Source organism: Podarcis bocagei (assembly GCF_964188305.1).
Source record: "Podarcis bocagei genome assembly, chromosome: 12".
Taxonomy (NCBI): Eukaryota; Metazoa; Chordata; class Lepidosauria; order Squamata; family Lacertidae; genus Podarcis; species Podarcis bocagei.
In genome coordinates this window covers 21,560,337-21,581,312 of record NC_138137.1, presented here as the reverse complement: position 1 = coordinate 21,581,312, position 20,976 = coordinate 21,560,337, and the positions used below count along the sequence as shown (strand labels likewise).

Genomic DNA, 20,976 nt, shown 5'->3' with positions numbered 1-20,976 from the left:
GGGTTATCTGTATAGCAGCAACTATCGTCTTTCTGAGAGCAGGATCATTCTCCAGAACAGGTTGTGGGTGTGTGTCATGCTGTGTCACAGTACGTTCAGATGATCCCAGCATTTTATCGAATATAGGTCAAACTCTGCACTAATTTATACAAGGATAAAACCAGAGATACTCTGCTGAAGCTATGGCAACTGCATTGAATGGAGGGCAGTATAAATGATACCTCAGTTGGCCATTGTGTAAAATGAAATAAAAAATCTTAGTTTAAATCAGCACCACAATTAGAAATCTGAAAGCTGGAAAACAAACGAATGCTGAATTCTAGCCCTCATGGATTGCCTGTACTAAGATAATAGCTACAGGAGAAGAAAATGACATTTCATTTTTATGAACATACAGAAACATTGGTGATCAGCTGTATACTTAAATATGATTCCGTACAGAATCATATTTACCCACCTGCCGGAGAATAAATATGTGGACACAGAAGTGATTTCTGAGTTGATGGTGGTTTGGAGGAGCCAATAAGGACTGGGAGGGTGTCCAAAATTTGGAGGATCTATAAGGATTAGTACACAATGGGAATATTAGAAAGCACTGGATCTGTGACTTTTATGATTCAGTCATGGGGGACATATGTGGCCTGTGATTTAGCGGTGGTGGTGTGTTGAGGCACCTCGCAAAACAATTATGCATTTTCAAGAGAATTCATTTCACTAGACCCAACTTTTGTGTGCATAACCAAGTAGACCTTCTCTCTCTCTCCCCTTCCCTCCGCACCCCCTTTTCCTCCCCCTCTCTCTCCCACACCCAAATCCACCCGCACTCTCTTTCTCCTGACTCCTGCAGCACCCCTCTTTCTTCCCATTGCTCACTCCATTTCCCTATTCCCAGTCCCCATATTGCTCCCCCTTCCCTTCTACCCTTACAGTCTAACCACTATACCACAGTGTCTCTCTGTGTTGAATTAGGGTTGGTGCCTTCTATGAAAATTAATTCAATTTTAAAACGGAAAGGAAGCAAAACCAAAACAAACAAAACGAAACAAGTAAACAGCCATCTGGGGCTTAGATTGCCAAAGTGGTGAAACTTGAAATAGCAGTGGTTCAGTGTCCAGAAGTCAAAGTGCTGTCTGCATTGTTTAATATTGTCTCATCTTTGTTCTTCAGAAAAATTCAAAGGAAGAGGGAGAGCAGGATCACATTTTGATTCAGCCCGCAGACGGAGTAGAGCAGTCCTTTATCACATCTCTGGACACCTACAAAGAAGAGAAAAGAACAAATTAAAAATTAATAATGTAGGTGTAGAGCACGAAGCTTCTTTTTGTGTGGTTATTTGTACAGTGAATTTTCTTCTAACTCAGAAGAGTTTCTCTAATGGGTACTACTAATCATTTGTCATTTTATTTGTAGTACGTTCTTGCTCTCAAGTTTCTTTTCAATAATGCAATATGGAAGGTCAATATATAAAGCAAAAAACTATGCCAGTATAATATTTTTATAGAGAATGAACTGAGCTATATTACAAGACAAGGGCAGAACACAATAGAGGCTGTCTGGGACCTTGGCTTTTCATATAGGTGACACATAAGCTTGCAGATCAATGCCATTCATTTTCACAGCTGCAAGCTTCTTTGTGTTTTCTTTTCTCTAGCAAAGTTCTTAAAACTGATTCTAATGTAGTAGATAAGGAATTTCCCCACTGGATGCACACAATCTCCAAGCTTCTCTGGATTTTGAGCCAATTCAGAATACCCTAATTCCTTGTGTTAGGAATTTGATTGTTTTCCTTCTCCTAGAAATGTTGTAGTATTGTTGAAACTCCTTTGGACTTCCTTAGTATTCTGCAAAAGTTTCATATGGAGGAACTTCCATATTAAGTAGGAACAGCCTAGGGATGTGTAGAACTCACATAGATAATGTAACCTCCGGTAATGTCAGAGGCGTGCTCTCATATGAATGGTACCATTTCATATACAGTGGGTTCAGACTCCATCTCTGAGAGCCAAACTAGATGTGATACTAATGGTGTTCCCACTATTAACAGGAGTAAAATTGCTGTACCAACCCCTTACCTGAATGAGACTCTGAAAGGAATTTCCCAAGGGGGGGGGGCAAATATGTGACCTGGGGTGAGGTGGCCAATCATGGGGGAGTGAACCAGGCCAGTTTTAGGGCTACTCCAACCCCTCCTTGTCTTTTAGATCATCTGTGATTGGGTGGAGCCAAACAAGTAGAGGCTGATCACCTTGGGTGGTCAGTGAAGGCAGCTGAGAAAATAAAGATGAAATCCTATGCCACCCTGAGGCATTATAGGGTTGTGAGTTCATAGGAGCAATCAACTATAGCCCCAGGCTAGGGGGAAGTGGTTTCGGGGTGTCTACAGGGCTGGGCCGGGACACTTGGATGAATGCTTTTTTGTACATGTTTGGTCCTCACTCCTCAAGGCTCATCTAGAAAGAAGGAGGGATGATGTACCCTTAATGAAGTACCTTTTAGAAGACATCTGAAGGCAGCCCTGTTTAGCGAAGCTTTTAATGTTTAACAGACTATTGTATTTTAATATTTTGTTGTACCCCAGCCACTCTGGGTGGGGTATAAATAAATATAATAATAATAATTATTATCACTGAATGGCATGCTCAGGGGATGATAAAAGGGGTGCTCTCCTCTAAACAATGAATGAACTCCCTTGCCCTCACTTATTAATTGGCTCTTGATTTGCAGATCATCTCGCGTTATATTTGAATAATATACTGGCTCTTGAGTCCTCTTCACAGGTGTTGGGGCGAGTGCATTGTTAGCAATTGAAGAGCAGATTTGATCCTTTCCTCTATCAACGTCCTAATAAAAAAATGCCCCCCACCTGTGCCTACTACTAGGCTTGGAAGGAAAGGTCCCATTGGTACCAGTAGAGGCTACCACTCCCATGGAGTGGGGGGGATTTTAATTCGGACTACAGTGAGGGAGGAAAGAGTTAAACCTGCTAACGGGCTGTTTGTTTATTTTATTTTATTTTAAAAAGCATATACATGATGGCTAACAGTACATTTAGCATCATATACAGTTTGGCTCTGAAAAGGGACATAAGATACTCTTGCAGCATTCGACATTTCACTTGCTTTTCTCCCATTTTTATGCCTGTGTGCTATGGAAAGATACAGTGTCATACTATACACCCTTCCTCCCAAATGCTGGGCTGCTCATCATCTTGCTAATTGATACTTGTGGAGGTTGCCTTCTTCCCACCCACCTCCTTCTTTAACTGTTGAGCTACACGCACAAAATAGTTTTCACCATGCATGTCAGTTTGGAAAGATACACATTCCCTGAACCAGGGCAGCAGCGTTTAGAACTGGAATGTTTTAGCATAGTTGCTCATATTGCCATTGCAAGTTTAAAGCATGAGGTATTTTTAGTAATTCATTACTTTCAGTCTCCCTTTAATTGGCAGCAAGACTTTGAATCAAATCATTGCTGTTGTAAATAAAACCTAGAAGCTGAGGAGATTTCTCCCTGGATTTGAAATGGATGTGTGTAGCTTGGTAGAATACATAAATCGATCTTCTTGTGCTTTAATTGCAATCATAGTCTCTGCTAAGGCTTCCATGATGCACATCTCTAGGTAACCACAGCTGACAAGTAAGCCTACAAAATACACTTGCTGTTTTTGTAGGCTGGTTTCTTTTGCCACCAGACCTTTGGACTAATGCTTCTACAAGATGCCCTAATGCAATCTCAGCTACAAGTGGATACAATTTTAATTGTGTGCATTGATTAACACATTACTTTGCTCTTGCGTCCCCACTTTTTGCTTGTCCTGTACTCGTGTTTTGCTTGTTTTAATCCACATCAAGCTGGGAAGGACATTTTGGCAACCAGGAGTTGCCAAGACATGAGTTCATGTCTTGAAAATGTTTTTTTAAAAGCTTGCATGACTGAGAAGTTGAAATATACTGGATGCTCTGGTCAGTTTCTTGCCACTCTGTTGCTCCTTGATACAAATCCTGCCATAACACACAAATTTTGTGCAGCAGCAATCAAAATATGACATATAATGGTCAGCACCCATTATATATTAGTATAATATATAATATATTGATCAATGGACACTTCTAGGTCAGAAGGTTTTCCATTCTGACAGATAAATGACCACCCAGAACTGCTTTTTTATGTATATGTGATTTTATTTCATTTTATCTTGTTTTCAGCTTCCACAAAATTTTAATTGGCGTTTTGCTCTTAATACTGGTCATTGAACGTAATAAAATGACTTGTAGTACACTTCTCAAATGGAGGGTATATTGAGCCCGGAGCTTGTTGGAGCTTGTATTTTGTTGTTCTCTGAATTTTAATTTTTAATTATGGTGAGATGATCCAGGGAAAGAAAGGCTTGATATTTAATATGTAAATATTAAGTGTATTTAAGATTTTCTGATGAAAATAATAATATAATGTAAACATATGCTTAATCCACCCTTTGGAATTTATGAGATGAGCAGAACAATTCACCCTGAGATCAGAAAGCAGCAGGGCAAGGCAGAGAGTTTTAGATTCACTGCCACATCTGAAACTCTGTTAAACATGCACCAGCCAGGATGGGAAGTGTGCTGGTGGGCTTTTATTTTTATTTTTTGCTATGCCTGCTCCAGGCTGGTGTCACTGAGGAGCCCTTTAAGGAATTCACAGGGCTTTAGATTCAGAAGTCTCAAAGCCACCTGCCTCCAGACAACCTATTTCTGGGTTTTCTGGGCTCTACAATCAGCATGCCACTCCCACAGGAAGCACCATCCCTATCCTTGTTCTTTTTATTATAGAATCATAGAATTGTAGAGTTGGAAGGGACCTTTAGGGACTACTAGTCCAACCCCCCTGCAAAGCATCCATGGCCACTCAAACACTGCTTAAAAACCTCCAAGGAAGGAAAGAGTCCACTACCTTCTAAGGGAATCTGTTCCACTTTTGAACAGCTTGTACCATCGGAAAGTTCTTCCTGTTGTTTAGTCTCCTTTCTTGTAACTTGAATCTGTTGGTTCGGGTTCTAAGCACCAGAATAGGAGAAAGCTGGCTTGCTCCATCTTCCATGTGGCAGCCCTTTAGATATTTGAAGATGGCTATCATATCTCCATTCAGTCTCCTCTTACCCAGGCCAAACATACCCAGCTCTCTCAACCATTCCTCATAAGGCTTGGTTTTCTAACTTACCACCTACTTGGGCAAAGCTTGACTTTGACTTTACTAAACTTTACTTAACTTTGGTTAGATTGTGTTCATACTTAGCAAAGTACTCTGACATCAGTGCCTACAGTTGAAACAACAACACACAAAACGATTTACCCTTTTTTGCAGCTACGACAATAAAGAGACAGAAAGTATGGCTTTAGTGTTGTATTGCCAAGCATTATTTTTTAATACCCGAGGTGGGCAAGTCAGCCAAGAATTATTACATGAACAGTCAGTTTAAAAGGTCAAGAGTTCTGTAATGGATGCTTCAGAAATGGCTGTAGCTAAACTGAAAATGCCAGCTTATGCTGGTAACAGCACATCTCAGGAGCAGCACCATGCATTTTCTCTGGATTTATAATGCAACAGCCGCTCTCTTGAGCACTTTTGGCCTCTTTACTGAGTTAGCATCGAGGATTTTCCCTTTCCATTTCTGGCAGAAAGTGTTTCCATTCTCCTCCCTTACGGTTAAAATAACCCTGCAGTACATTAATGTGAAGTGCAATTATGCTGAGCCCATGGAAGGAGGATTAAAGGAACAATATCGGCAAATTTAGCTTTGGTGGGCAATGTGTGGGTGGGGGAGGGCAGCTTTTACAAAGTTGTAAGACTACCAAAAAGTTTTCCATTAGTTGTCAAATAAGAACTGATGCATTGTAGATTGATTCTCTTTCTCTCTTTCCCTTCCAGAATGTTTTTGTAGATAAACCAGCATTTCCAGAATACAAAGTTTCAGATGCAAAAAAGTCGAAATTCATACTTTTGCATTTTAGCACTTTCAAAGCTGGCTGGGACTGGCTTATTTTATTGGCGACGTTTTATGTTGCCGTGACTGTACCTTACAATGTTTGCTTTATTGGCAACGATGATCTATCTACAACCCGAAGCACAACTGTCAGTGACATTGCAGTGGAAATTCTTTTTATCATAGGTAAGACACACCTCTTCTCTTTCCGCTTTGCTCATTTCGTGGCTCTGAAAATAACTATAGGTTTTTGACAAGAAGAAATAATGCTGCATTCAAATATCTGTATTTATTTTCTGGCATGGCTGACCATACTGTTAGGCAGAGCAAAACAGACCGTCTGAGACAGCATATTTTGTTGTGCCATCAAAGGGAAGCAGTTAGTGATTTAGGCTGTAATCCTGTGTACACTAACCTAGCAGAAAGCTACACTAAATTCAGTAGGACTTAACAGCTAAGTAGAGGTGAATGGAATTGATCCGTTGATGAAAATAAGAATAATAAATTGTGGCAGGGGAAGGGGGAGTGAAGGTGCCACTTGGATTTCCATCTTTAGTCATCAATATATATTGGACTGTTTCTGTTTTTCTGGACAGCTCATTACAAAGTACAAATGATAGATGCCTGTCAAATTACCAGGCATCACTAACTGACTGACAAGGCATTTAAGCTGGTGTACTTGCATTTTAAGCCATCCCTTCCCTACTTAGAGCATATGCAGAGCACCTTTCCCTCTGATTAATTTCAGAGAAGCCTCACATATTTGGGAATTCAAGCTTTAAGGGTATGGCTTCAGGGACATCCCAAATCTCCTTTTGAAAGTTATCCATTGCATCGACTTCAATTACAAAATGATCAGGGTCCATGACTATGAAAGGGGTCTGTGAATCATGGTATCAGCTTGATGTTTGTATATCAAGGCAAACTTGCACAAGGGTCAGACGGTAGTTATGGAAACCCTTACTCTGTGATCAGAACCACAAGTGGATTAAACTCACTTGAAGCTATCTTTGGTCCATCTGGCTCAACATGATTTACACAGACTGGCAGCAGCTCCCCAGGATTCGATCATGGAAATCCTGGGGATCATGGGAAATCCTAGGGATTGAACCAGTGACTTTTTTGAATGCAAACAAATGCTCTACCACTGACTTTCCTTGACAACAGTCCTTCCAAGTGGTGACTTCTATGAGCTTCATGAATGAACATGTATTTGAATCTTGAGTTACCCCACATCCAAGCTCTGCATTCTAGCCATTCTGCTGCATAGCTTATCTGATTTATTTAATGTTATAGTTCTAGCTGCTTTTACTAGGGAGTAAGAATTTTACTAGGGAGGGACTCGGATGGCGCTGTGGGTTAAACCACAGAGCCTAGGACTTGCCAATCAGAAGGTCGGCGGTTCGAATCCCCGCGACGGGGTGAGCTCTCGTTGCTTGGTCCCTGCTCCTGCCAACATAGCAGTTCGAAAGTACATCAAAGTGCAAGTAGATAAATAGGTACCACTCCGGCGGGAAGGTAAACAGCGTTTCCGTGTGCTGCTCTGGTTCGCCAGAAGTGGCTTAGTCATGCTGGCCACATGACCTGGAAGCTGTACGCTGGCTCCCTCAGCCAATAAAGCGAGATGAGCGCCGCAACCCCAGAGTCGGTCATGACTGGACCTAATGATCAGGGGTCCCTTTACCTTTAAGAATAGTTCATTCTCCTACATTCTATATCAAACCAAGGCTGAGGGTAGAATTCGGAATTCTGATGACTAGGTTTTACTTTTTTCAAAAAAACAAGCGCCTCACATTTCCTATCAACACCTGATATGAACTGAGAGAATTAGCTGCATTATTCACAAATTCATCCATTAAATCCATCACTGACTAATGCCTTAGAATTTGCCTTCTTTCACCAGCCTCAGATACTATCCATCTAATATATTATTCTCCAGTACACATAACTTGTACAGGGTGTAGAAAGATGTGTTCTTCCCTGTACAACACCAGGCTGGGCTGCTGTGCATACAATTTACTAGAGTTGTTGCTATTGCTATGCAAATAGAGAATAACAATGAAGGATAATGAAGTTAAGCCTATGCTGATGTAACATTTCATTATGTCTTAACTAGAGTTAAAATTGGGAGGGCTCTTTGAAATTAATGTCATGCCTGGTTTGACCCTGGGGCCTTCTGCATTAAAAACTGATGCTCTACCACTTAGACCCCCCCCCCCAATTTTGGGGTGTATTTGTTTTGTGTCTTTCTCTCCTCCCAGTAACTCAGAGCAGCTACCAATAGCATTTGGAGAAATGTTTCTTTGAGTGGAAGGCTCAAAGTCCAATACACACACTATTGATCTGATGTATAACTAAGGCGGCTTCTTCATAAAGGCTGCTTCAGTCCCAGGGAAGCTAGTGGAATTTATTTTAGAGTATTTTAAGGGAAATATGCTATTGTGCAGAGCAGCTATGAAAAAACAACAAAGATGGGAGTCACCTTAATTTTTAACTGAAGCCACAGAGAGAAAGAATAAGAAATTACTGGCTGAGATATACAGACCCACCACTGATTTCTTCTGCCACATGGAGAAACAATTTAACACCACCCGCTTTCATTAATTCATCCATGCACAAATTTCATGGCATTTATGACAAGGACATAAAGAAATGGACATTCTTCATCTCAGCTCTTTCTGTCTGTGATACCATTGCATCTCATGCCTGCCTTGTATCTGTGTGAATAATTCTGAATGGCTGTACGTCAGAAATTTCATTGCCTTGTCAGGCCATGTAGACAATAAAGTCTGAGGCCTGCAGGTAAGCAATTATGATGGCTAGAGTCAGCAGAGATGGAGACCTTACAGAAGAGATGCACAAGCAGAGGTTTTTTAAATCATTCAACATCTGTGCATGGCCTAGTTGACAGATGCCAGTGTTTTAACTTTGGTAGCTTGGTACATGTACATTTGTAATGCAAAATAGGCTTATAGAATCAAAGAATCATAGGACTGTAGAGTTGGAAGGAACCATGAAGATAATCTTGCCCAACCTTTTGCAACTGTGCTATCCCTGATCTTACCACCTTCCAGATCAACATGTTTTCATTAGGCAATTTGAGATGTATCTCACAATGACAGTCTTATGGAACGTTAATAAATTATTTCAGATCTGCCAGAATTTAACATGGGAACTTTTAAACTTTTGGAAGGCATTCACAAGTCACTTAATGTGAGGTGGAATTTTAGATGGGTGGATTGATTCAAAATGATCCCCAGTTTTCCAGCCTGAGACATGCACTATTGGGAAACATGATACGTTAAAAATTACCTATGAATGTGAAACTGATTTTGTTGTTGTTTTTCTTTATCCGCATGTGTTGCTTACCTTGTGGAAGGGCTTTAGATTCCACTCCACCCGTCTGTATCATCATAGCTGAAGAATGGGGAAACATCACTTAAAAGAATTAAAAAGAGTGCTGTCCAAAAAGGATAGCCATTTTGGACACCTTATTGACTCAACTTTACTGGAGCAACTTCTTTGAGGTCAAGGGTTTCAGCGTGAATCCACATCACAGGAGTATTTAAAAAGCTCAGAATCGTCATAGATTTAAAAGCAGAAGTTAAAAAGCTTTTGTTTCTGATGTTTTTGATCTGTTTTATATTTGGTTTATGGTTCTCTTTTGTAGGCTCTCTTTTGGAAATCTAGATTAATAAAATTATGGCTGTTGGGGTTTGTTTGTTTTTTAAAAAAAGAATCGTTGTAGATTGAAAGCCTTAGTAAGTAGGAAGAAAGCAGAAACAATGAAAGTGTTTATAATCCCTTATAATTTCTATGAATGTTCCCTTCTTCCGTGTTTCAGATTACATGGGTGTTTATTCAGGAGCATAAGTGCAGGAACACAGCCTATTCAGGAACATAATGACTTCAGGAACATAATTATCACAATAGTGGGCAATCAAATCTGGACTTTGAAGTAGGAATACACACACACACACACACACACACACAGAGAGAGAGAGAGAGAGAGAGAGCGAGAGAGAGAGAGAGAGAAAGAGAGCCATTTTGAAACAGGGAAGTGGGGACCATAGAATCATAGCATTGTGGAGTTTGGAAGGACGTTGAGGCTCATCTAGTCCAATCCCTTGCAGGAATTGCAGCTAAAGAATCCCTGGCCACCCAAGCACTGTTTAAAAACCTCCAATGAAGGGGGGGCGTGTCTACCACCTTCCGAGGTAGTCCATTCCACTGCCAGACTCAGTGTCAGAAAGTTCTTCCTAATGTTCAGTTGGAATCTCTTTTCTTGTAAATTTGAATCCAGGAGAAAATAAGTTAGCTCCATCTTCATGAGGCAACCCTCCAGAAATTTGAAGATGGCTATCATAGCTTCTCTCAGACTTCTGTTCTTCAGGCTAAACATGCCCAACTCCCTCAACTGTTCCTCATAAGGAAGGCTTGGTTTCCAAACCCGTAATCATCTTGGTCACCCTCCTCTGCCTACATTCCAGCTTGTCAATATCCTCCTTAAACTGTGATGCCCAGAACTGGACACAGTAATCCTGATGGGATTTGACCAAGGCAGAATAGAATTATACTATTACTTCCCTTGATATGGACATTACTGTTGATGCAACCAAGAACTGCATTAGCTTTTTTGCTATTCACTCGTGTTAAGATTGTGGTCTACTAAGACCCCTAGATCCTTTTCACGTGTACTGTTGTCAAGTCAGGTGAACCTTACATTTGTCCCTACCAAAACTGATTTTGTTAGTTTCAGCCCAGTTCTGCAAGGTCATCTTGAATCCTGATTCTATCTTCTGAAGTATTAGCCACTCTTCCTAGTTTGGTGTCACCTGCAAATTTGATGAGCATCCTATCAATTCCTTAATCCGTGTCATTTATAGCTCCTAACCATGCAGGCAAAATAACTTATAGTTAGTAGAGCATGAGATTTTTTATCTCAGGGTCATTCCACAGGGAGTTGGACTACATGACCTTGTGGTTCCTTCCAACTCTATGATTCTATGTCTACTTAGAAGTAAGGTCTATTGAAATCAATGAGGTTTACTGCCAAGTAAGTGAAGTTATAATCACATTCTATATACGTTTTGAAATAGGTCAATAATAATAAATTACTTTTTGTGACTCTTAGTTGGCTTTTACATTTAGAAAACTGAATCATGGTAGCTCAATAAGTAGATAGCTATCTTCTAATCTCTTGTTTAGGTCTGTTGTCATGTTTTCCATTACTAGAATAGACCAAAGTGGCTATCTATCTATTTCTTCTCAGCAGGAATGGTCAGCTTTCTCCCTTTCCTTGTAATGAATGAGTGCTCCTGATTTGTCGGTTTAATCTGATTGATAAACCAGGCTTTGAATGTTGCCCCAATTTTATTTCTAAGCAGGCTGGAATACTGTAGTTTAATTAAGAACTAAACTTGAAAATTATTACTTAGGGGTGCTTTTTTCTTTTTCTTTTTTACTGTGGAAATTTTATGGGAAAATCTGTCAAAGTCACCACATCTTAAGCGTCTGAAAAATAAAACAAAACAAATAGCAATGAGACCAATTAAATAAATGTGCAGCTTTTAGAAGGTCGGGAAGTAAAGCCTAATTAATCTTCTCTGGATGTGACTTTTGTAGAATAATGACTATTCAGTGACAGCAAGAAAAAAATGTAGGGGGGAAAGCCATTGCTGAAGAAAAGTTCAAAATTTGCCAGAATTGCCTGATTGAGTAAAAAGTCAAAGGGGTGAAGAACAATATGCCCAGTGAAAATGTTCCAGTGCTTTGATTGCTTTTCATCAGAAACTCTTTAGTGGCAACACTCTGCAGGCATAATAGTTGGCCACAAAAGGAACTAGGATCTTATGTATATTTATAAGCAAATCAGGAAGGAGGGCTGAGAAAAGGCAATTATGAAACCTGACATGCTTGTCACAAGCCATATTAGCGTTAGTTGCTGCATGTGCACATTCAAGGATGATATTTGCACACTTCTGAGCACAGAAGCTAAAACAGCCCGTCTATCTCCAGCTTAATGACCTAGACAGAACCTTCAGTCGCATCCAGGGATGGCATGGCAGGGCTTCCTTGAAAACCTTGGTGTGCAAATTGGAGTCTGGCACCACGAGCGTGCCTCACTGGAGCAAATTCTTTCCCCTGCTGATATTACCAGTGATAGAGAGTTATATGGTCCCCATTTTATAAACTAGACTATATTAAGAACCCAAAGTGGAAACGATTAGCGTTATTTTACTTTAGAAAGTTTGTGGGGGGGGGATTTGTCAAAGCTGAAGACATTTTCACGTTAAAAAATGGCTAAAGCATGGTTCATATTTTTATAGTATTTTTTTAAAAAAAGCCTAAAGACAATAGGTCCTTGTGGCCCTCCAGATGTATGGTTTCTGTTCACAAGTGATATAGACTGTGATGTACCCAGAAGCCAAGCTATAGCTCTTGATAGTTGCATGTCACTACCAGGTGTTATGTACTGAAGTTCTCACCCTGGGCCAGCAGGGGGATACTGTAGATAGTTTTCACTCAGGTCCACATATGCAAATAAGGGATCGAAAGTGAGGTTCCGTGATTGGATAGTTACAGAAAATGGTTACTGTTGCGTTCTAGTGGAGCTCTATATAAGCAGGCTGGCTGAACCCTTCAGCTCAGTTCTGTTCTGGCCTGTGAATAAACAAGAGCTGTTTGAAGAATCACTGTGTCGTCTGATATCTTCACCCACAACTTAACACCAGGGACTTCACATTGCCCTGTGGAGTTTCCTGTTTGCAGAGCTCCTGCTGCACATCCAGGGGATTCATAGTGCCAAATGACTCTAGATCAATGGTATTGCAGTTAAGGCAAAAATAGCAATGCGTGTGAAGTTTCAGCCAACGTCAGCATGACAACATTTTTCTCATGATTTCTTTTCAGAGGCCGTACATTGCAGTCTCTTTCTCTCACACACACGTTTTGCAAAACATTTTTTTTTTAAAAAAACAACCCTCTTGCATTCTGAGTTATCTCAGAAAAAGGCAACTGCTGCCCAGCCTGGTCCATGGGTGCTATTACTGAAAAAAATGGTGCAAATTGAATTACGGAGATGCAATTTCTGATTGAGAGGACATGAACTGAAATGGTCAGATACAAGCAAAGCATTATATAAACTCTGTGCAAGTTTTTGATAGAGGGAAAATAAAATAATGCTAGGACCTGCAGCTTCTAGCAAAATTCTTTTGACATTCTGTGGATGTTAGAGCAATGTTCTCCTTGACACCAGTAAGAGCTATATGCCTGAGGGCAATATATGGTCCTCATCTTCTGGAACATGATAATAATTGAGACAACTGCCAGAATCTGAACTTTTGTTTGGATTTTAACATGCTCTAGCATGCCACATCAAAAGCATTTCTCATGGCAATAGGCAATGCAGCCATAAACTGTAATACAGAAACACATAAACTGTGCAAGTCACCACGCTGTAATTCTTAGCTTTGATTTGTTCCCACCATCTCTCACCATTCAGTTACTTTCAGTTGACTCAGCTTTTCCACTCTGAGCAAGTCTTCACTGTGTTGTGTGGAGTGGCCTGCTAAACATCTGAAAAATATTTGCCAAAAGTGTTTCCCTCCCAGGTTTTTATTGTGAAATAAATGAAGAGCATTGCTCTCTTTTTTTTTTTTTTTTTTTGCCCTCTACTTATCATTTAAAGGAAAAAAATAGCAGCCTCTGACAACTTGTTTCTTTCTCAAGCAGATATTATTTTAAATTTCCGAACAACGTACGTCAGCAAGTCTGGCCAAGTAATATTTGAAGCGAGATCTATTTGTATCCACTATGTGACTACCTGGTTCATCATTGATTTAATTGCTGCACTTCCTTTTGACCTGCTTTATGCTTTTAATGTCAATGTGGTGAGTATGGCCTTTCTATCCCACTTTATCTCTATGGTTCTCAAGTGTCTCTTTTGTGAATGAAAATATTGCTCTTCACAGGCAAAAGAAAAGCACAGGGCCAGTGTGTGTGTGTGTGTTGTGCAGCTTTTTATCTCTCCCAAGTACATGAAGTGTTTTGTTTTGAAGTGCTGAAGAAGCAATTGTGGGGGGAAATGTAGCAGTTAAAGCAAAACCTTAGGTATCAAACTGAGGGGAATCTTCTGGAACTATAAAGTCTGCTGTACTTCATGCACATGTAGTCTTTTTTTTCTTTTTTTAAGTTTCTCCATGTTCAGCGGGATGTGGGTGGCACTGTGGGTTAAACCACAGAGCCTATTACTTGCTGATCAGAAGGTTGGCGGTTCAAATCCCCGCGACAGGGTGAGCTCCCGTTGCTCGGTCCCAGCTCCTGCCAACCTAGCAGTTCGAAAGCACGTCAAGTGCAAATAGATACAGTGGTGCCTCACAAGACGAAATTAATCCGTTCCGCGAGTCTCTTCGTCTTGCGGTTTTTTCATCTTGCGAAGCACAGCTATTAGCGGCATAGCGGCTGTTAGCGGCTTAGCGGCTATTAACGGCTTAGCGGCTTTAAGAAAAAGGAAACAAACTCGCAAGAACTCGCAAGACGTTTCGTCTTGCGAAGCAAGCCCATAGGGAAATTCGTCTTGCGGAACGACTCAAAAAACGGAAAACTCTTTCGTCTTGCATGTTTTTCGTCTTGCGAGGCATTCGTCTTGCGAGGTACCACTGTAAATAGGTACTGCTCTGGCAGGAAGGTAAACGGTGTTTCCGTGCACTGCTCTGGTTCGCCAGAAGCGGCTTAGTCATGCTGGCCACATGACCCGCAAGCTGTACGCCGGCTCCCTCGGCCAATAAAGCGAGATGAGCGCTGCAACCCCAGAGTTGGTCACGACTGGACCTGATGGTCAGGGGTCCCTTTACCTTACTATGTTCAGAGAAACCCTTCCAAAACACAAATGTCTAAGGGGGATTTGGGCCAATCCTCTACTCACACACAGATGTGGAATCTGTGGTCCCCTCACTCTGATCTCCAAATTCCTTCATCCTTCATGCTGGTAGAAGCTGGAGTTCAAGTACATTGAAGATGGGGAAGGGTGTCACAGGTCCTGCCCTGCCCTGAGTTATGTAAGCCAAGTAGAAATACTGGGGGGCGGGGATATTGCTTTTAAAAATACTGTATTTTTCCGTGTATATCACCCATGTCTAAGACTCAAATTATTTTTGGGGACTCAAATTTAAGAAAATGGGGGAAGATGACCCAGAGTTGTTGAGCATTTTTTCAGGGGGGATGCCGAAAATCACTAACAATTGCTCGCATCTCTGAGCAGCAGCCGGAAATCAAACTCCCAATTGCCGCAGTGACAGCCAATCCACAGCAGACATTAATTCAGCAACCTATCACCCAACCAGTTGGTGCAGCAGCAGAAAATCCAAAGCAGAACTTTTAGCAACCAACTATCACACACCAAATCACCACTCACAAGCTCCTGCTCGTAGTGGCAACCAATCACCTGTCACCCACATTCACTATCCGTAGACGAGGCATGTTTTTAACATTATTTTACGGTAAAAAAAACCTTGTCTTATACACGGAAAAGTACGGTAGTTGAAAATGCTTATGAGATCAAGTGTGCTACCCATTATTTTTGGGGTAATGGAATTACTGGAACATATTCGTGGCAACTAACTTAAGAATTAATAATTTTAATTATACACACAAACATACACAGTTAACTTTCTTGTATCAGTTATCCCCACCCCAAGAGATGTTGGGAAGTTGATGTAAGCTTGTGAAGGTTCCAAGGTTCATCAGCATTTTTTTAGGGGGGGGACTTTGGGGTGGGAGAGTCAGTTTAGTCAAAACCCATTAAGCCACAATCTTGATATGCATCTGCACATTCACTAGACTGTACAAAAAAACCCATTCAGGAAGTTATTTACCCACACTAATTTTTAAACTTTTTCATATTTTGCCTCTAACACGCCCCCCCCAAATTAATTTAGGTTGTAATGTACATTGACTTTTTAATAATATACTATGTTTTACTCAAAAGTGGGATACTTGCATAGTTCCTATGTGATGTTAGCTCAGTTCTGCAAACGAGTAGATTAGGGGGAATTCACGTGTTTATTCTTTAATGCCTTAATACTCTCCTGTCTCTAAAGATCTTTATGCACAATGCAACGATGCTGATTTACTCAGAAAATTATTCTGCCTTAGGCGGCCATGAATTTCCTGCACATGCATTAAGAGTTTCATAAATCCAGATTTTACTTGGGGGGGGGGGGTTATTTGGAGATACAGATGAAAGCCTTGTGAATTGTTGGATTGTTATTTAATTGACAGTCTTATATGTAGAGTAAAGGAGTCAACGAATGCTGATAGAGACTTCTTTATTTTTTAATTATGATTGTGACATGAAGGATTTCTAAGCATCTAACAGAATACTTCCTTAGCAATAATTAGCACAGGGGATGTACTTTCATTTGTTGTTTTTAATAAAGCAGAGGCTGGAGAAGACTGTACAGCCTTCTGACAGCATATAGTTAGGCTGAAGTCTGAAATTTCAAAAGCACTGAGATACCTAGGAGCACACAAGGTCTGCTTACTTTGGTACAGTGGCTAAACTGATCTCTACCCATGGAGAGGTCAGCACTCCTTCTCTCTTACAAGGCTAGGTAGCTATAAATTCTTCTTCCTTTTAGATTCTTCTTTCAGTGAGTTCAAAAGCACGCAAGTTCTTATCACAAGAAGAGCTAGGATCATTTTATATAATTAGTAAATTGTGCAGTAAAAAATTGTTGTGGATGTCTAGGGTGCAGCTGGAAATTCTCTAGTGGAGCAGTGGAAAACCTCAACCCAGGCAGCCCTGTATCGGGAAGTTTTTTATGTTTGGTGTTTTGCTGTGGTTTTTTTTATATTTTGTTGGAAGCCACCCAAAATGGCTGGGACAACCCAATCAGATGGGTGAGAGATAAGTATAAAGTTGTTGTTGGGTGAGGTATAATTCCTGTTCTGGGCCCAATAAGCACAGGACACCTTTGCCCAGCAGCACGTGGCCCATAGATAGATACTGGGCAAGTATTACTTGCCATGCCTTCTCCAGCCACTTTTTTAACTTTAGCGTTGCGGTTTTTAGCAGTGCAGATTCTTGCAGTTGCTAGGAAAAGCTTACCCTTACTAGTCTAAATCAGTTAGCTATAAAGTGAAATTTGGCTGGCTTTGCATACGTGAATAATCAAATTTAGCTAGGCACAGAGTAGGAGTGCTGACTCCTCATTTTGTCTTTCTAAGTTGTGAAAATATAACTTCTGTATATGAATTTCAGATCTTACAGTGACAAACCGAACACTGCTAAAGGGAGAGAAAAAAACATTTGGAATGAGTAATGAAAAATAATTACACATGATTTATTACACTCATTTGCAAACCTATTATTATCACATAATTTTAAAAAATGGAGATTTCGTTTAATCCATCATAGAAAAATGTAATGTGAGCTCAAGTATATATAACTGATATAACTTCCCTTTAAAGGAGATGTCTTCTCAGTGGCCATTTTGCCTTGTACCTGGATTTAGTCTTCCCTCCCCAAACTTTTTCCCTTTTGTAGTGTGTTTTTTACATTACTAACCTGGAAGTAAAGCCCATTGAAGCCAGTGAGACTTAACATCTGATAGTGTTATACACCACCCCAATCTTTGATTGTGAGAAATTCCAGGGGCTCCAGGCAGGCTTACCTGTATTACCTTTTGGGGATGAAGTACAGCAGAGACTGTGTTGTCTTTATGATCATAGAATCATAGAATTGTGGAGTTGGAAAGGACCACAAGCTTTATGCAGTCCAGCTCCCTGCAATGCAGGAATCGTTTTGCCCAATGTGGGGCTCGAACCCAAGACCCTAAGATTAAGAGTCTCCTGCTCTACCGACTGAGCTACCTTTTAAAGTTGATACACATATGTACAACCTGGGCCAATGATGGAAGGGTTAATAGCATCAGCACTTCAAGAGAGTTTTGCTTCCTCCATCGGTGCATCCTAGGTTCCAAGCAGAGATCCAACATCATGCTCACTCCCTGCTGCTTTGCGCCTCCTGGTCACATAACTCCTTACTCTTAAGCTGCTGGCTCACATAGCTTCTAGCTCTAGTTTCTCTCAGTTGTGGCTTTATCTTCAAACTAACTTGGAGCTGAGGGAGGGGCCCTAACCACCGTTGATGCGTTGTCCTTTTAATGGCTTTGTCACCTCGTGCAGAAAGCTTAGCCAACCTAAGTAGTGCTCAACACTTGACTTAATTAAAGGATTAGCTGGGTCTAGCACAACTTAATACACACAGTTTGGGCTTAATGCACGCTGGCTTAATGCGTATGGGTCTGTCACCCAGTCTTAACACTCCAAGCACTGATGAAATTCTAACACCTACTGGACTCAGGAATTTAGGGTGTCTAGCACCCACAAACTCATAACACTAATATGCAGAGGTTTACACTGCTGGGGTGTAAGCCTGAGGGCAAACACATTTTTAAAAAAATCTTTCTATAGTGCCCGAGAAGTTTAGGTTCCTATTATTATTATATAACTAGAAGCATTTAGGTTTTCCAAACCTGACTATGTAACTCACCTTCATGCATTCACCAGGGATGTGTATGGGCACCAAGACCTGCCTTGTATGCACATCTTGTGTATTTTTAAAAATTCTGATCTGTTTCTGAGTCTCTCTGCTCTCCCACACTTCGGTCTGTTCCAAGGTTTTCTGCCTAAAATGGAGCTCTGTGTTCCTCATTCACTATAATGGGAAACCAAAAATTGCTGTAATATTTTCCCGTTTTGTCCAATGTGGGTAAAATTAACAGGCACATAAGCCTCTTCAGAGTGGATTTAGCCTGCCAAATTGCAGACAAATAGGTCCAGGGGCTTTTTGTGGGGAAGGAAGGGGGATTCACTTCCAAGAGGTGTTGGAGTGGTGTACATTCTTGCTTATACATTAAAAAACAACATGTAGCTTCAGACTGGCTTTTCCTTTCTGGTGCTTGTGTCCTGCAATAGGCTCACAAAATGAGGCTAACAAAAATGTTGAGTTCTGAAGAGCTCTGGGATTTGTTTTTGTTTGGTTAAAACACAGTGGTATAGGGCTTTTAAAAAAATTTAAACAGAACATTTAACTTTTGAAGAAACCTTATGCTGCTTTAAAAAATAAAGAAAAGAAAATCCACCTAGAACTCTTTAATACTTTGCATGTAATATTTTGGATAGCCTCACTTCTTGCAAAGTGCATGGGCCTAGTAAAAAAGAAAGAGATATAGAAAAAATATAGAGCTGTAAGGTCAGAAAAGTATAGAAATGAGACAGTAACCTGAAGCACTTTCCTGTATGGAAAGACGGCTGAATATTACTTTCCCTTCTCACCCTTTCAGGTGTCCATCGTTCACCTTCTCAAGACTGTACGATTGCTGCGTCTTTTACGTCTTCTTCAGAAGTTGGATCGCTATTCCCAGCACAGCACTATCGTTCTGACACTTCTTATGTCTATGTTTGCGTTGTTAGCTCATTGGATGGCTTGCATTTGGTATGTCATTGGAAAGAAGGAGATGGAAAAAAAACCATTCACTTGGGACATAGGTACATGCTTTATTTCCCCTCACAGACTGAAAAGTTATACTTTAAAACATCAAAATGTTGCAACTTAAGGGGGGGCACAAAAATTGATTTGGTATGATGTAAACTTCTGGCTTCTACAATCTTCTTTTTAACCCATTGGACTACAGAGTGAGGGCAGGAAAATGTTGCCTCACTCTGAATTAGTTTATGCAACATTTTCCAAAACCAAATGAGAGTGATGGCAATACTTACTGCCTCACCCTGGTGTATTGTGTGTGTGATTGATTGATTGATTGATTGATTAAAATAAAGGTTTTGTGTATAAAATAATGACACTGACATCAGCCAACCACCAGTAAGACTACAAAAACTTCCAGATCATTTGTAATTTAAATATATTGTATAGGTTTAAACTGAATTTATTAAGCACATATTCTTTCCTTATAAGGAGATTTATAAGAACTGTGGCACAGTCTTCTCAAATTTGAGAACTTTTCAGCCCCATTGTTTTCCCTGAGAACCATTTCTCAGAGCTTCTCATCAGGTTAATTCTTCCGCTGGCAATGAGAACTTGACTCCATTGACCAAGGACTCTGTGCATTACCTCTATGAACTTAAAAAAGCAACAGCATTTTAACCAAATGTGCAGGATTGGTGACCAGTAAAAAAGAAAAGAAAAAAGGAATCTCCTGAAAATCCATGCATTTCAGTTCTTTGCTTGCAAAAGTATAGCTACTGGTTTTATATATACAGTATATATCTCTCTCTAGACTAATTATTTGTTCCTCACTTTCCATATTCCATACTTCCTTTGGAGAAAATGAAATTAATTTTGAGTTGACAGTGCTTTTGGTTACCTGATTCTTTAATATTTTCAACACCAATTTTAGGTCCTGATTTTCTATGGGCTTAGGGCAGATCATAATAATATTTAAAAATTCTTTATAGTTTAGAGAGGTCTATTATGAAAGAGATTCCCTCTGAGTTCTTAGATGTATATGTAAGTGCTATTTAGATCTGTGCAGACAATAAGCAGATTACTCTGAAAATCTTCTTGGCTGCAAAATGTATTCTAGAACTGGACAGCCGTGGATAGCTGGTTAATAGGAGGCCAAAAAGTCAAGATGCGTCTTCCTTGAGTTCATCAAAGCTGCCATAAATTATTTGTGCAACAGTCTTGAACAAATCTCCCACCTGTCAGCTATAATTTCAGCAGCATCTTAAAAGAGAAATAAAAACCAATTCAGAACTGTTTTGTGTATAATGATTAAAGGAAATGACTTACCTTAAGCAGTAAACTAATTCCATTTACTTTGAATAAGCCTACTTTTGTCTTCTCCAGTCACTGAAATGCCTGCTTTTTACACTTACTCACCAAAGTGCATTGCTTTATGGTTTGTTTTTGTGCTTGAAGGGAGGTCATATTACATGTGCCACCTTCAGTATGTTTGAACCAATAAGTGGTGGAACTTGGGAGT

General features: G+C 40.2%; 1 protein-coding gene and 1 long non-coding RNA gene across 3 annotated transcripts in view; one reads left to right on the top strand and one right to left on the bottom strand.

Annotated features, from left to right (window-relative positions):
- The window catches only part of KCNH8 (potassium voltage-gated channel subfamily H member 8), a 168,818-nt gene that overhangs the window by 93,071 nt on the left and 54,771 nt on the right, over positions 1–20,976 (top strand). For both annotated transcript variants that reach the window (XM_081164401.1, XM_081164400.1), the window contains exons 4-7: positions 1,168–1,295; positions 5,911–6,151; positions 13,700–13,857; positions 19,315–19,519. In XM_081164401.1, the coding sequence (XP_081020527.1) occupies positions 1,168–1,295; positions 5,911–6,151; positions 13,700–13,857; positions 19,315–19,519 (732 nt within the window). The remainder of the gene's footprint in view (positions 1–1,167; positions 1,296–5,910; positions 6,152–13,699; positions 13,858–19,314; positions 19,520–20,976) is intronic.
- LOC308570259 lies at positions 586–19,424 on the bottom strand. Its single transcript, XR_014001051.1, has 3 exons — positions 19,307–19,424; positions 18,522–18,686; positions 586–1,256 (listed from the first exon to the last, which is right to left on the bottom strand). It is a non-coding gene; the product is annotated as an uncharacterized lncRNA (long non-coding RNA).